Source organism: Scaptodrosophila lebanonensis, unplaced genomic scaffold (assembly GCF_003285725.1).
Source record: "Scaptodrosophila lebanonensis strain 11010-0011.00,11010-0021.00 unplaced genomic scaffold, SlebRS2 tig00000072-arrow-pilon, whole genome shotgun sequence".
Classification (NCBI taxonomy): Eukaryota; Metazoa; Arthropoda; class Insecta; order Diptera; family Drosophilidae; genus Scaptodrosophila; species Scaptodrosophila lebanonensis.
The window spans coordinates 2294319-2311198 of record NW_022060558.1 but is presented as its reverse complement, the minus strand read 5'-3'; the positions used below and the strand labels follow the sequence as shown (position 1 = coordinate 2311198).

Sequence of the window (16880 nt, the reverse complement as noted above, 5' to 3'; positions counted from 1 at the left end):
CATTAAGAAATTATAGGAGACTATGTTCCAACACTTTTTCTTTCCATTAAAACATTATCTTTTCTTTAACAACTCCACTAATATCGAAATCAACCGCGACCGCTTAAATTTCATTTCTTCTGCTTGAGTCTTCCCTTTATCGTTCTGTCAACGGCTTAACTAAAAGCCTTTCACTGAAATTTTCGATAAACTTCACCACTAGGAAGGAATATGAACTGATGCTGCCAATTGCAGGTAATCTAAATGAAGAAGTCGCATAAAAGCTTGCGGAAGAATATAATAAAATTTTTGGAATAAAAAAAAATAAAAAAATAAAAAAAAATAAAAATTGACCTTCGAATTGGCTTGGTCAAAAGACCATTATGGCGAAACGGACAAACAGATCAATGGACATTGTCTTGTCAGTGAGCCTATCACACTTTCTTCTGCCTATTATATTAACCACAGATCCAGCCAAAAAATGTCAATATGGTAATATCTGGCATATCTAAACCGACGTCAACCCTATTGTAATGTGGCCTGTGGATTTTTAGAAAAAGTTGTCCTCGCTGCAGCTGTCATTTGTTTTCATTTATTTGTTCCTTTGTCGCGCCAATATGGCTACTGTAGAAGATCCAGAAACCGCTTTCCCCGAAGCCCATAAAATCCTCAAACAATTCATTATTAGCGATGAGGACTTGGTCAAAATAATGAACGGCATGTCAAAGGAGGTGAAGGCTGGATTGAATGCTGATACGAATGCACGCGCGTCGATACCCTGCCACTTATCCTACGTGCAAGATTTGCCGACGGGTAGGGAACGTGGTCGCTTTCTGGCGCTTGAAATGTGGCCCACCAACTGTCGGATCATGCTTGTCAAGTTTGGCAACGAAAAGGATGTATATATGTCATCCAAAGCCGTTGTAATACCGTACACTGTAGCTGCCGGTCGGGGAGATGAGTTGTTTAATTTTTTGGCCGAGAACATTGCTATATTTGTTAGGGACAAGAAGGTAGAAAAGGAAAACTTACCCATGGGCATTGCCTTTACATTTTCTATGAAAAAGCTCGCCCTGGATGTGGGTATATTAGTAGCTTGGTCCCGCGGCTTCGGAGCTGAGAATGCAGTGGGTAAGAATGTTGTGGATCTGTTGCGTGTGGCCGTAGCAAAGCATAAAGATATCGCCGTAAATATAGTGGGGATCGTGAACGATGCCGTTGGCTCGCTGATGGCACTAGCATGGTCCTATCCCGATTGCAAGATTGGACTAATTGTGGGCACTTTTACAAATGCCGCATATGTCGAGGAAACAGATAATTGCCAAATGTTTGAAGGGGACGTCACAAAGCCGTATATGATTATCAACAGCGACATGGCCAGGTATGGCGAGAATGCTCATCTCGACTTTATTCGCAATGAGTTCGACAAGGCGCTTGATCTCGAAACCAACAACCCCGGCTACCGGCTCTTCGAGAAATGTGTATCCACACTATATATAGGCGAACTAGTGCGCTCCGTCATAGTCAGGCTGATGAGGCAGGGCGTCATATTCAAGGAGCACAACCTCGAGTACATTGGCATTCGCTGGAAAATGGAAATGAAGTCTCTGATAGCGATTGAAAGTGACCCGCCTGGTGTGCACACCAAATGTCAAGAGGTAATGGACAAGTTTCGGATGCGAAATTGTCTGGAAAAGGATTTGGCTTGTGTGCGCTATATCTGTGAGGTAATTACTGCTCGCTCAGCCAAATTGGTGGCTTGTGGCTTGGCGTGCTTTATCCATAAAATGGACTATGCGGAAATATCTGTTGCCGTCGATGGCGGTGTTTATCGCTTGCATCCCACCTACTCTATAACACTCAACAAGGAGGCGCTAAAATTGGTCAATCCGTCGAACAGGTTTAAGATCATTGTGGCAGAAGATAGCGCAGGTGTGGGCGCCGCAATAGTCGCCGGTCTGGCGGTCATGGCCAAAAACCGCAGCACTTCGAAAGCCCGTGAAACCATGCAAGTCTCTTAAATCACTCGATCACTCTTTCTTATCTCTCTTATATCGACTTATCTCTGAGTTATATATCATGTACTATTGTTTCGAAATTATTTGTGTTTCCCGAACACGATTCAAAAGTTTGGCCTCAACATCTAAATTAATAAATATTAACAGTTTTTAAAACCAATTAGGCTAAGCACTGCGGGATAAAATGGCTAATACAAGTATTTACCCGGAGGCATTAAGCATCTGCAAGATGTTCGATATGTCCGATGAGCAAATGCAAGATGTTGTCCAACGAATGACCAAGGAAATGTCAATGGGTCTAACAAAGGAGACTCATCCACGAGCCGTAATCAAGTGCTGGATTACCTACGTGCAGGATTTGCCAACCGGGAAGGAACGTGGAAAGTATTTGGCACTTGATCTCGGCGGTACAAACTTCCGCGTCCTACTTGTACACTTGAAAAGTGAATACGATGTGGATATTCAGTCGAAAAGTTACGTTATGGGACAGGCCTTGATGACGGGATCCGGCAAGGACCTGTTTGACTTCATTGCAGAGTGTCTAGCAAACTTCGTTCAAGAGCATAGAGTTGACAAGGAGGATCTGCCTTTGGGATTTACTTTCTCATTTCCGGTGCAACAATTGGGTCTCACAAAGGGTATTTTAGTTACATGGACGAAAGGTTTTAGCTGTGATGGTGTTGTTGGAAAAAACGTTGTCGAACTATTGCAGGAGGCTATCGTCCGGCGCGGAGATCTTCGAATTAATATTGTCGCTATTTTAAATGACACAACAGGCACTCTGATGTCCTGCGCCTTCAAAAAACACAACTGCCGGATAGGACTGATCGTGGGAACCGGCTGTAATGCGTGCTATGTGGAGAAAACAGCCAATGCCCAGGTGTTCGAACACTATCAAACGAGTGCTAAGCCAAATATGATTATTAATTGTGAGTGGGGAGCATTCGGAGACAACGGAGTCCTTGACTTCATCCGCACTCCGTACGACAAGATAGTGGATAAACAGACGCCCAACGTAGGGAGACAGACATTCGAGAAATGCATATCGGGCATGTATCTGGGCGAGTTGGTTCGTCTAATCATAGTCGATCTGAAAGAGAGGGGCATACTTTTTAAGAACATCGACTCGCAAGTTCTAAAACAAAAATGGAAATTCGAAACCAAATTCCTATCAGAAGCAGAGTCCGATCCGCCCGGCTCATTTCGTAATATGGGCCAAATTTTGGATCAATGCGGCATTAGAGGTGCAACCGATAGTGACAAGGCCTGTGTGCGATATATTTGCGAGACCATATCTCGTCGATCAGCGAAATTGGTTGCCTGTGGGCTAGTGTGCCTAATAAATCGAATGGGTGTCAATGACCTGTCCGTAGGCATCGATGGTAGCGTCTATCGCTTTCATCCCAAATACCATAACCTGTTGACGGAGTATATGAACAAGCTATTAAAGTCGGCTGTTAAATTTGAGCTTGTCCTTTCTGAGGATGGCTCTGGACGTGGCGCAGCGTTGATTGCAGCAGTCGCATCTCAAAAGTAGAAGCCAACTTGAACTCTATAGAAGATAACAAGCCGCCTCTGCCAACGGGATGGCCTTCCATTGGACCTATTTCATACGTAAAAATGTCGCATTGCCTTTACCTGCTCTTTTAAATATTTTATATACATACATATGGGCATATATTTTGCATACTTATTGTACTTATTGAGTTTAAGAGTAACTTAGTTCTAAAACCGCTTTAGTTATAGCTTGCCTACCGTATATGAAGTTTCTGTATCATAAATGCCAGAAAATTTCACAAGAGTGTCCCCCATATCTATGAGCCATAGCCATAGTACCTATTACAATCCTGACTAACAACAAATTTCCCTTTATAGAAGCTCAAAAAGGAATAAAAGTGAATACTCTGCTCTACACCATTGGTAGGCGCGCAATAAAAGGAATGTATGTAGATAGGCTAAGCATTTTCCCAAGCATACTAATGACAAGTATAAAGTAACAGCTAGTTACTATTGATATTGAGGACAACTCTGGTCATGCTGGCGGCTCTTCGCATGAGAGAAACCAACTAGTGGTCATACCAAAATCCTGAGAGGAAATGTCACTATCCGCTCAGTCACTGACTACTGCACCCCCAAGCAGTATCTCCACACATCCTGAGAGGAAATGTCACTATCCGCTCAGTCACTGACTACTGCACCCCCAAGCAGTATCTCCACACTCCCTTTCCCACCATCATTCCCTCTAAGGAAGAATGGGATTCTGGCCCTCCAGACCACATCAACTCAATCAAAATCTATTCAGCTTATCTTAGAACCTAGACAACCGCGTAGGCGGGGGCGTCTTTTTCGAAGAACTTGGCATCAAAAAAGCCTTCAGGCTTACGGATCACTGCAGTGTGTTCCAGTCATAAATCATAGGTATTCAAGAAGAAGTTATACTTCCAAGCCGTAATGATACTATGTAATGATCCCTTCACAATGTGAAGGAAAAAAGAAAGGTCAAGTTAGTTGAGAACAGGCTCAGATCATCAGCCCTGTTTCCATGAACGACCTAATCATCCGGCGCAGGCGTTGTACATCTCGACATTATTTTAAAGAATCCATTTTGCATTGTCAAGTTCTGTCTCTTCACAAAAAACCTTGAGCTTAGAATTGGGGCATTAGTATAGAAGAATGCGTAAGAACGCTACAGTCGAGCAAGCCCGACAGTGAAATACCCTGTACCCAGGTAAACTTCCGGCACTGAGGTATATGCGCCTCTAGCAGAAGCAAAAGGAAGGAGAAGCAGCGAACTTGATGCTGCAGCTTGTGGGCGTAGTACCGGAGTGAAATTGTTTCGCTAATAACTTTTCTTAGCATGAACCGATTAGATGAAACAAAAGATTATTATTATGTATAAATTATGTGTACAAAGTTTGGTTTAGGTAGCTTTTGGAATGTGGACGCTATTCACGAAATTCTATAGCGCGGGAAGGGAGGAAAATCAAAAAAAAAAAAAACAATAAATAAATAAACTCGTCCTTTCTAGGGCATAGGAGAATCTGGATACCAACTTTGGTTATTCTAGCTTTTATAGTTTCTGAGATCCTTGCGTTCATCCAGACGGACGGACGGCCATGTCTAGATCGATTTCTCGTCATGCTTCCTTCTGCATGTTACATAGTTTGCACAAACCTAATGTACCCTTTTTACCCTAAGAGTACACGTTACAAAAAGAGGGTAACACCTAATATCTTGTTTTATTAATTAGGTCACAGTTGAGCCCTTTAACTAACATGCCTTCCAGTAAAATGTCAATAATTGGAAAAGTTCTTCAAAGTGATTTCTACTTCATTCCATTTTATTTGAATTGATGCCTAGAATTGTATTTTCTTTAAGATCGGAAGCATTTCAATAACTTCATCATGTGCATATTCCTATATATTCATGCCACCCGCATCCTTGTCTTTTCGTCAACCAGCGTTGAAGTGCCTTTTATAGAAGGATATTGTATTGTCCATAACTGCCTACAACAAAAATTGAAACTAATTAGAGAAATTTTTATCCAACTAATGCTCAAAAACCTATGGTTTTTTTTAATTTCAGGATAGGGCGTGTTTTCGTGTTGTGTGCAATTAAAACAGGATCACTTATTGGATTCTGTCCAGTTGCTTCCATTATATGAAACGTTCCTAAGTAACAAAAAAATAGCCTTTCTTTTAAAACTTGCGTTGTTTTTTTTAAGTTTCAAAAATATTTTTAAGATTAACCTCAAGTCCCAAATATTTAACATTAGCCGAATATGAGGATTAGCATTCATATCAGTTGATTGTTTAGCGACTTTTAAAGTTTCTTTATAGCACTCCTAAGATAAAAGCTCTCTTAAACTTTAACAGTCTTTTAATCCGAATTTACAAAACACGATTCCAAGCTGCTAACATATGCGAATCCTTCCTGAATTGGTTTTGTGGTTAAATAATAATTGTTTTTAATGTTAGTTGAGCAGAGATACTGCTGAAAATGTGAATTATACTTTGATGTACCACTCGCTACAGAAGTGGTGTTACATTAGGGGGAAAAATTGTATTTAAACATTCGGGTGGCTTAAGTTTTTGGGGCATTGTCCGACAACATAGGGCTATAAAGTCTAAATTCTTAATTTATTAAATATTTCTCAACTACAATCAGAGTGGAGCCAATTTCAAATTGTGTTAGACCGTAGCGAGGGCAAGAAGTATACATATTATTAACATTACCTCTATCTGATCATATGTGGATTTCGACGCCTTCTCCTGCCTGTTATATACGCTTGGAGCTTAGACTTTCTGATAGTTGCTGTTATTTTCTGATGCATTTCCCCTGGAATATAGATGTTGTCTTTTTTGGAGTATTGCTTTCGTACTGGAGGTTCGGCTAAACTGGCGGCTTATATTTTCTGATACATTTCCCCTGGAATAGAGATTTTGGCTTTTTTAAAAACCAAACATATATCGTATATCATATATCATATATCATATATCATATATCATATATCATATATCATATATCATATATCATATATCATATATCATATATCATATATCATATATCATATATCATATATCATATATCATATATCATATATCATATATCATATATCATATATCATATATCATATATCATATATCATATATCATATATCATATATCATATATCATATATCATATATCATATATCATATATCATATATCATATATCATATATCATATATCATATATCATATATCATATATCATATATCATATATCATATATCATATATCATATATCATATATCATATATCATATATCATATATCATATATCATATATCATATATCATATATCATATATCATATATCATATATCATATATCATATATCATATATCATATATCATATATCATATATCATATAGCATATATCATATATCATATATCATATATCATATATCATATATCATATATCATATATCATATATCATATATCATATATCATATATCATATATCATATATCATATATCATATATCATATATCATATATCATATATCATATATCATATATCATATATCATATATCATATATCATATATCATATATCATATATCATATATCATATCATATCATATCATATCATATCATATCATATCATATCATATCATATCATATCATATCATATCATATCATATCATATCATATCATATCATATCATATCATATCATATCATATCATATCATATCATATCATATCATATTATATCATATCATATCATATAGTATGTGGACTGCCACAACTTTTTGGACGTTGGAATTTGGCTTTTTTCTAATAACAAATGAACTGGCTTGCACTGTATTTGATTTGTGAATCAAACAAATTTAGGATCTTAGAAGTTGAAATAGTACGAGTATATCGTCAATAGCCACATCAATTCGGAATTCTGAAAATACTCCAAAGTTTCAATCGACGTATCTGCGACTTTTATATCAAGTTCTATTAGTATCAGAATTATTAGCTTGTCAAGCACAATTCAAAAATTTGGCCCTAACTTCCAAATTATAAAATACAAAAAAATTTCTAAATTAAAAGTACCGTTTTGGCTAAGATTTGCGCGATAAAATGGCTAATGTTTACCCGGAGGCAGTATGCATTTGCAAGAAGTTCGATTTATCCGATGCGCAAATGCAAGAGGTCGTCTCACGATTGACTGAGGAAATGACAATGGGTCTAACGAAGGATACTCATCCTCGTGCCGTTGTCAAGTGCTGGATTACCTACGTGCAGGATTTGCCAACAGGACAGGAACGTGGAAAGTATTTGGCACTTGATCTGGGCGGAACAAACTTCCGTGTCCTGCTTGTGGACTTGAAAAGTGAGACCGAAGTGGATATTCAGTCGAAAATTTATGCCATGGAACAGTCATTGATGAAGGGACCCGGTAAAGACCTATTCGACTTCATAGCCGAGTGCCTGGCGAACTTCGTCCAAGAGCAGAAGGTTGAAAACGAGGAACTGCCATTGGGATTCACTTTCTCATTTCCGGTGCAACAATTGGGTCTGGCCAACGGCGTATTAGTTGCCTGGACGAAAGGGTTCAGCTGCGAAGGTGTGGAGGGCAGAAATGTTGTCGAACTACTGCAGGAGGCTATCGTTCGCCGCGGAAATCTGAAAATTAACATCGTCGCTATTTTAAATGACACGACAGGCACTCTGATGTCCTGCGCCTTCAAAAAACTCAACTGCCGCATTGGACTGATCGTGGGAACAGGTTGCAATGCGTGCTATGTGGAGAAAACAGCCAATGCCCAGGTATATGAGGACTATCAAACGAGCTCAAAGCCAAACATGATCATTAATTGCGAGTGGGGAGCATTCGGAGACAACGGAGTCCTTGACTTCATCCGCACTCCGTACGACAAGGTAGTGGATAAATCGACACCAAATAAAGGGCGACAGACATTCGAGAAATGTATATCGGGCATGTATCTGGGAGAGCTTGTACGTCTCATCATGGTCGAGTTGAAGGAGCAAGGCGTACTTTTTAAGGGCGTGGACTCGCAATTGCTGCAACAAAAGTGGACCTTTGAATCCAGATTCCTGTCGGAGGTGGAGGCCGATCCGCCCTGCTCATACTGTAAGACAAGCAAGGTTTTGGATGAATACGGCATTAGATGTGCGCCTGATAGTGACAAGGCCTGTGTCCGATACATATGCGAGACTATATCCCGTCGCTCAGCCAAATTGGTGGCCTGCGGATTGGCTTGCCTCATAAAACGAATGAATAACAAGGACCTATCTGTGGGCATCGATGGTAGTGTCTACCGCTTTCATCCCAAATATCACGACCTATTGATCGAGTTTATGCAGAAATTGTTGGGCCCGTGTTTTAACTTTGAGCTTGTTCTCTCTGAGGATGGCTCTGGACGTGGCGCAGCTTTGATCGCAGCAGTTGCAGCCCAAAAGTAACTCCATCAGCTAACCCAATTCCCAAACAGATACGCCAAGAAGCGAAGTATTGAGTTCAAATACACTTTAGAAGAGTAAATACATTTTATTTACAATTTATACATTCGTCTTTTACTCCCTTTATGTTTTGTAGAGAACAAAGGAATAAAGGAACGGCCTCATAGTACCCAAGTACACTGTCTAAGCAACAATTCTTGCTTCCAAATCAAAGCTATTAATTACTAAAACCGAGAGATTATAGAATAGGGCTGGGAGAAGTGCAATATTTAAAGAAATAAAAAACTTTTAAACTATAACAACGCCTAGACTAATGAATACTACTTCCAGTTTTCTTTTAGCTGTTAAAGTGAAGGGATTTTGCAAAGAAAATCGAATATGAAAAATTCTGAATGCCTTGTCAACCCGACAGTTTTCCGAAAAGTTAAACTTATGTATCTTTTTGTAGCTACAATCCAGTGAATTGGAATAGAGAAAAACAGCCCTTCTTGGGCTTGGGATCTCTTGCAAGATCGTAGAGTTTTCAATATTTTTTATTCATACCATCACACAGGCGGACAAACTATCGGATGGATGGAAAGTGCACGAGTTTAACCATATTCCTCAGTTCCGAAATCGATCCCAGAAGGCCTTGAGTCAAATATTTGTCATAATCATTATGATTTTATCAAAATTTATCGTCGGCTGCCATCGTTTACAATTTCAAATCCGAAATCCAAATTCGTGTTCTTCAACACCTCAGGTTAGAAGCAGCGAACATCTGAGAGCTCGTTATAGTTTATGGAACGGGCAATCTTTTCAATCCAAATTTCCAGATGTACACAATGTTTGCAAGCAGTTCCAATTGTCGGAATGCCAGATGCAGGAAGTTATTGATAAACTCTCGAATGAAATTCAAAAGGGACTCTCAAAGCAAATGCATAGCCGGTCCACAGTAAAATGTTGGCCCACCTATGTACAGGATCTGCCGACCCAAAATGAACGAGGAAAGTACTTAGCTCTCGATTTGGGTGGAACAAACTTTCGAGTGCTCCTGGTCAGCATTAACGGACCGGACGATGTAGATATTCAGACGCAAGCGTTTCAAATCGCGCAACCATTGATGGCGTGTCCAGCTTCTGCTCTATTTGATTTTATTGCTGAATGCCTGGACAATTTCGTGAAAGAGAAACAACTTTCAGATAAGGAACTGTCGTTGGGATTTACCTTTTCGTTTCCCATGAGGCAACTGAGTCTAGCGGAGGCTAATCTGGTGACTTGGACGAAAGGTTTTAGCTGCGACGAAGTTGTGGGGAAAAATGTAACGAAGCTGCTGCAAGAGTCCATTTCACGTCGTGGCACCCTTAAAGTCAATATCGTGGCCATAATTAATGATACCACCGGCGCGCTTATATCATGCGCTTACAACCACAAGAATTGTCGCATAGGCCTCATTGTTGGGACAGGTTGCAACGCCTGCTACGTGGAGAAGACATGTAATGTGGAGATGTTCGAGGACTACCAAACCAGCCAAAAGCCCAACATGATCATTAATTGCGAGTGGGGTGCATTTGGAGACAATGGCGTGCTTGACAATATACTCACGTCGTTCGACAGAATGGTCGACAAGCAGACCCCCAATCAAGGGAAACAGATCTTTGAGAAGTGCGTTTCGGGTATGTATCTGGGAGAATTGGTTCGCATCATAATTGTGAAGCTGATGGAAGAGGGGAAGCTTTTTAACGGCATAGAATCGTCCATTATGCATGAGAATTGGAAGTTTGAAACGAAATTCATTTCGGCAGTCGAATCTGATCCGCCCGGGATATTCGAAAAATGCAACGAGGTGTTGAATGAGTGCTGCCTAAATGATGCGTCCGATGAAGATAAAGCCTGCTTGCGTTATATATGCGAAACGATTTCGACGCGGTCGGCCAAACTAGTTGCATGTGGTCTTGTTACGTTAATAAATAAAATGGAAATTTGTGATCTATCGGTGGGCATAGACGGCAGTCTTTACCGCCGTCATCCAAAATATCACGACTTGCTGATGGATAATGTGAAGAAATATGTTGGAACAGATGTCTGCGTGCAGTTTTTCACATCTGATGATGGCTCTGGGCGTGGGGCAGCTTTAGTTGCGGCTTTATACAAAGATAATAAATCAAAAAAGTGCAAATAAACGTAGCTGCTAGAAATTGAAAAAACAAAATACGTTAAATCATTTTTATAGCAGGCAGCTTTTGTTGCGTTTCGCTGCAACTTGGCAGCACTGCCAACGAACAGCTGTTAGCCAACCGATACCGATACTTCGTCTCTTACCACGCGCAAAACAAAGGGTTTTCTCTCAATTTATTTTTTTGTAGTTTACCATCGCATTTGCCTCTTTAGCACGTTGCCTTCACATGGAACAGCTCAACAAAACTCAATCCCAGCGCCTGCCCTTTCTTATTGGGGTGGCGGGCGGCACGGCCAGCGGCAAGTCGGTAAAAACCAAACCCTTCCTAAGCATATTGCTCTCGTTTGGTTTAATAACTAAAAACGCATTGTTATTCTCCAAAGAGTGTGTGCACCAAGATTATGGAACAGCTGGGCCAGGCTGAAATGGATCATACCCAACGCCAGGTGGTTGCCATCAGCCAGGACAGTTTCTATCGCGAATTAACACCAACGGAGAAGGCTAAGGCACAGAGGGGAATGTTCAACTTCGATCATCCCGACGCTTTTAATGAGGACCTCATGTACGAGACACTGCAGTGCATACTGAAGGGCAATAAGGTGGAAATTCCTAGCTACAACTACTGCACCAATTCGCTGTAAGTGCACAAATCAATTACACAAGCAGTTTTCTTTTGTGTGTAATGAGAATCTTACTTCAGGGATTTTGAAAACATGCTGGTCATTTATCCGGCGGACGTTGTCCTATTCGAAGGCATATTGGTCTTCTACTTCCCAAAAATTCGCGATCTGTTTCATATGAAGTTGTTTGTGGATACCGATTCGGATACGCGTCTGGCACGTCGCGGTATACATATTTTAACAGCCATATGGCCGGTGGTGCGCATTATTTTATCAGAATTAATTGAATTTTATTGCAGTGCCACGTGATATCAACGAGCGAGGTCGCGATTTGGACGCTGTGCTCACTCAGTACATGACTTTCGTAAAGCCCGCCTTTGAAGAGTTCTGCTCGCCGGTAAATTGCAATTTCTGTTCATTTTAGATTCGATTCTCTTATTGTTTCCACAAATTTGATTGCAGACAAAAAAGTTTGCGGACGTTATTATACCACGCGGTGCCGATAATACAGGTACGACCTTTGTTCTTTGTCTACTTACGCCTACACGCAACGCTTTAGTTTTATCATATTATTTGTACACTCATTCACTTATACACGAAACTTAAGCGTTTTGTAGAGTTTAGTTGGTTTTAACTTTTATGTGAGATATATCCTTGTATGTATGGTTTAGTTCCAATGCTGTAGCTTTAACTTGCAATGCAACAAAGTTCGGTCTTATTGTTTATTGCCAACTATTATTATTAACAACTGGCTGGCCGAACGCCCCTATTACTACTACCTATTTGAGACAATAATCTTTCTATTTGAATATTGCTTGACGGTTTTACTTTCCACATTTCTACTTTTCGTTTCTTGTTTGTTTTTTGTTTCTGTTGTTTTATTGTATTTCTTGCAGTTGCCATTGATCTCATTGTTCATCATATTGGGGAAATTCTCGCCGCCACCAACAACGCACAACTCTACAACACAATTAGAAATTATACTACGCCGTCCATAATGAAGCGTGATCATTAAATTTGTTGCGATTTCCAAAAGCTACCAAACCTATTTGTTAATCTAATCTAACAAAAACCAGCATCCAAGTGCTAAAGAGCAGGCTTTAATGCTTGTACTAATCGCAATTCAGCGCTAGTTACTACTTCAGTGCCCCACAAAACGTCGACCCTCTCGATCGTCACAACTTACATTAACTAAGCATAAGTTTAAAACAAATATAATAATATCCAGATAATAATGATAATACATTGTGGTATGTATTGTAATTGTACTAAATGCGTTTCTTTGTAATGCTTTTGTTACCAATAACTGTCCCTTGGTACCCTATCCCTTCGATTCATTCTATTGAATTCATTTAATCTATTGTTGTAAGCACTATAATTGAAAATATTAGTTATACAGAAAACCCAAAAACCAGGTATATATATATATGCCTAACTACCTGTATTTAACTCTAACGTCTACAGTTTATTTCTAAGCGCCATTAACTATCATAACACGACCCCAATTTCAAGACCCAGACTGTTGTCTGGAAAGTCTGCACATTTCGATGCAAAAGTTCCTTAATGTTTCTTCAAACTATTAACCTTGGTTAGTCTAGTATATTAATAAACACAAAACAAAATCAATAAAACTCACAAACACGCAAATAATTTGTTATCCCTTCGTGTCTACTAACAATGGGCACTCAAACTAATGGTTTTATTAATAAGGTATGCAATAGTTAATGCTGAAAATTAGTTTAAATAAGTTTTAATTGTTGACCACATTGAAAGTAAATGCGCTGGAATCATGTGAAAAGGCCATTCTATTCAAAAAGTAACATTTCTGAGAGTTATTTTTAAATAATGTAACTAAACTGAGATTCCAATGTAATGCAAGGAATATATTTTCCAATTTACAGGTAAATTTGTAACACATACCTACACTCTGAAGAACAGTTATGTGTTATATAGAATGGATTGTCATATAATATAAGGTCGGCCGAGTAAATCATTTACTAGGCAAGCTGTTAAAGCCATATATAGCAACAATGATTTCCTAATGGATAAGCTTTTTAAAGAAAATAGTCTACTGAATAATACGTTGTATCTGCATTGTAATTAAGGGCGTTACCTAGTAGTAGAAAATTAGTTTAATGTATTATCTAAGAATTTTATAAGTACGCAAGTAGCTAACAATTTTTGTTAAGCACACAACACACACTCACCAAAGAAAACTTAGCGAAATACCGGCCCGTAATACCTTGAGATGTCACCTACTCGTATAGGAACCTATACACATTTGAAATGTAGCGTAAGTGTTTGATATCAGACTTGTATTGAATTCTCTCGAGAGCTGTGGGAATCGAGTGTCTCTACATAAAAGGTACGTTCAAATTTTGGAGCTACACTTTCGAGCTTTCTTGTTGATTATGTTGCAATCTTAGATATCATTTGCTAATCACAACTGAACAGTTCGAACATTTCACAGACCCATTGTCAAGTATTTTGCTTTTCCTATACACTTTCAGTGGCCATCGATCTGATAGTCCAGCATATTCGCGATTTCCTCAACAATCGCTCGCTATACGGCTCCACAGGCAACATGTCGCTCTTTATGAACCTTGATTTGAGCAGCGGCAGCAGTGGTGCCATGGCAGGAGGTAAGGACATGCCCCATTTACTACGCAAAGCGCGTCCGCACTGATACACATATAGAACGCATTAAGCCCCCGACTAACATGATCAGCTGCGTGGGAGCAATAAAAAAAAAAGAAAACAACCACAAAACTAACGCAATCAATTAACACTAGATTCGGCATGCATGAGGATTTTGTGTTAAGCCCCCCTCCCAATTACAAGCACTTTATATATGAATGTACTTCTATATGCAATAAATCTGAAGATGCCGGCACGTATACGGCCATCAGACGTTTCTCCACACTCTGCAAGGAGCTCAACATGCAGGGCAACGTCTTCTTCGAGACGAACAAGAACCTGCCGCATCATTAGTAAGGAAGGAGCGCTAGCACTGCTAGGAAAGATGAAGCGCACCAATAGAGGAGCAGCAACCGTAGCGTACAAGAATAAATATAAATATGCAAAATATAATTGTATATATTCGAAATAAAAATCCAAATCAAACTATTCATCGCTTGCATCTGTACATGGCGTTGATCTTCTGCACGTCGCCCTTGGAGAATCCATTGCGTTGGCCCATTAAACGAGAACTGGCATTGCTTTGAAGGGCCATCAATGTGGGTTTGCCGTTTTTCGAGAAGCTGGTGGGAGAATAATGCATGACGCTGGCGTAGTCGTATTCCACCCCAAAACCGTATTCTTTGCTCGGACTGGACTTTTCAAAGTTCACCAACATGCCCGGTTTGACGTTCTCGTCCAGCACTCTGACGTATCTGTCGCGTTCGTGACGACTCTGCTCGTGAAAGAAACCAAGGGCGTGCATGAGTTCATGAATGGGGGTTCCGCGGGTGCGCAGACAGTTGGGGGACTGCAAATTCACCTCTTGGCGTCCACCCAAACGCCCAATGCTGGACCAACAGCCCGTCCTGCCACTCACAATCGAAATGTAATCGCGTTCGTTGGAACGCGCCTTAAACCGCACACAGGTCTTGCTGTGGTATTCGTTGATCGCATGCTGAATGTTCTGCAGCTCCTGCGTGCTAAACTGACCTTTGATTTCGTAGGGCACAATACCACCGGGCCAACGAGAACTTTGCGTTCGAATGCCATTGCGTGTGAGATTATAACGCGGCTCGCGATTGCTTAGCGGTATGAGTATATCGCCCTCGTAGTAAGTGCCCAGCTCCTCGGGGTTTTGTGAGGATTTCTCGTTGTGTGCCTCTACCAATGCGCCTGTTGTCTCACTATCCGGATTGCCAAAAACCCGCGTGCCCAGCCGGGATAGATCGATCAGCTCGTCTGTATCCTTATCGCCATAATCGTCGCTGGGCCTGGCAAAGGTCGTTCCGAAGAGCAAAAGTAAAATTGCCAGCGCTCGTTGTAACTTTGCCATTACGTGACTGACTGATTCCGAATGTTGCCATTTGAGGCCGGTTGTTGCCCATTTATAGGTAAACAGACCTAGACCTCCAAAAATTCAACGACTTGCGGCAACTGATGATAGCGCTTGTTTTATCGCCGGTCGATTTGCATATGGACTGCATTATCCATGTCCCCGTGTGCTGTGATTTATGGCGACATTTATGCAATGCGTTTAATGCTCATGTGCATATTTGTGTCAAATGCATAAACTAAACACATAATCGAAAATTAACAAGCACTTATATACGTTATTTTTTGTTTTTGTAACGTTCGTTGCGCAGTCACAATGATCCACTAACGAATCGAAGCGCTAATTGTCAATTCACAATATTCCCATCCATTCACAATTATCCAATGCGTTGTTTTTTTGTTTGAATAGAACACACTAGCACAAATTGCAATAATGTAATATTATTTAACAAGAAAGGAATGCTAAAGTCGAGCAGGCTCAACTCTTAAATAACCTGTACCACCCCAACAAAAAGACAAAAATTATTTAAAAAATGAACAAACTCGTCCTTTCTCGGGCTCAGGAGAATCTAGATACCAAGTTTGGTTATTCTAGCTCTTATACTTTCTGAGATCCTTGCGTTCATACAGACAGACAGGAAGACAGACAGACGGACAGACAGACGGACGGACATGGCAATATCGACTCGGCTTGTCATGCTGATCAAGAATACATATACTTTATTGGATCTGCCACGCCTCCTTCTGTGTGTTCCATGTACACTCGCACAAAACTAATATACCCTTTTGCCCTTTGGGTACAGGTTATAAAAATAAAGGAACTTGAATAAATTTATAATAAGAGCAGACTATAGATAAATTATTCTTCATTATTCATTAGCTCCCTTAAGTTAGTTCCATTATGCTCGCAATATTTTAGTACTTGAAAGATTGGTAAAAATGTATGTACACTTGTTTATAGTATTTTTCAATGAACTAACAATATATTTCATGTAACTTTTTCTTTTTGTAATCAAATATACATACAAGTAGATGCTTGAATAAGTAAAATAAAGTGATTGATAATTCGAATAAATGGAATGAAGTGGCCAAATATGCATTGATAACGGTTATTCTAATACATCATACAATTTCAATAGAT

At 39.9% G+C, this 16880-nt stretch overlaps 6 protein-coding genes across 8 annotated transcripts; 5 read left to right on the top strand and 1 right to left on the bottom strand.

Moving 5' to 3' along the window:
- The first annotated feature begins 596 nt into the window (after positions 1–596).
- LOC115625141 (hexokinase type 1) lies at positions 597–2153 on the top strand. The gene has a single exon (XM_030520059.1). The coding sequence runs from the start codon at positions 597–599 to the stop codon at positions 1998–2000; it is 1404 nt and encodes a 467-aa protein (XP_030375919.1). The 3' UTR covers positions 2001–2153.
- Positions 2105–3686, top strand: LOC115625142 (hexokinase type 2-like). The gene has a single exon (XM_030520061.1). The coding sequence runs from the start codon at positions 2182–2184 to the stop codon at positions 3532–3534; it is 1353 nt and encodes a 450-aa protein (XP_030375921.1). The 5' UTR covers positions 2105–2181; the 3' UTR covers positions 3535–3686.
- Positions 3687–7548: 3862 nt separating this feature from the next.
- LOC115625213 (hexokinase type 2-like) lies at positions 7549–9249 on the top strand. The gene is made up of 2 exons (XM_030520183.1): positions 7549–9027; positions 9087–9249. Exon 1 carries the CDS (start codon positions 7607–7609, stop codon positions 8951–8953), a length of 1347 nt encoding a protein of 448 aa, XP_030376043.1. The 5' UTR covers positions 7549–7606; the 3' UTR covers positions 8954–9027; positions 9087–9249.
- A 379-nt stretch (positions 9250–9628) lies between these two features.
- LOC115625354 (hexokinase type 2-like) lies at positions 9629–11141 on the top strand. Its single transcript, XM_030520387.1, has one exon. The coding sequence runs from the start codon at positions 9810–9812 to the stop codon at positions 11109–11111; it is 1302 nt and encodes a 433-aa protein (XP_030376247.1). The 5' UTR covers positions 9629–9809; the 3' UTR covers positions 11112–11141.
- Positions 11142–11261: 120 nt separating this feature from the next.
- Positions 11262–14854, top strand: LOC115625143 (uridine-cytidine kinase). 3 transcript variants are annotated; one of them, XM_030520062.1, is made up of 7 exons: positions 11262–11415; positions 11492–11745; positions 11809–11954; positions 12028–12125; positions 12191–12239; positions 14239–14370; positions 14613–14854. In XM_030520062.1, the coding sequence occupies exons 1-7, from the start codon at positions 11335–11337 to the stop codon at positions 14717–14719; spliced, it is 867 nt and encodes a 288-aa protein (XP_030375922.1). In that variant the 5' UTR covers positions 11262–11334; the 3' UTR covers positions 14720–14854. The 3 variants fall into 3 exon arrangements, with proteins under 3 accessions (XP_030375922.1, XP_030375923.1, XP_030375924.1); XM_030520063.1 differs by having other exon boundaries at positions 14521–14854; XM_030520064.1 differs by lacking the exons at positions 14239–14370; positions 14613–14854 and adding an exon at positions 12625–12996.
- LOC115625144 (zinc metalloproteinase nas-4) lies at positions 14807–15647 on the bottom strand (the record flags this gene model as incomplete). The annotated part of the gene is made up of 1 exon (XM_030520065.1): positions 14807–15647. A coding segment is annotated over one exon (792 nt), but the record flags the coding sequence as incomplete, so codon positions are not given.
- Between the last annotated feature and the right edge of the window lie 1233 nt (positions 15648–16880).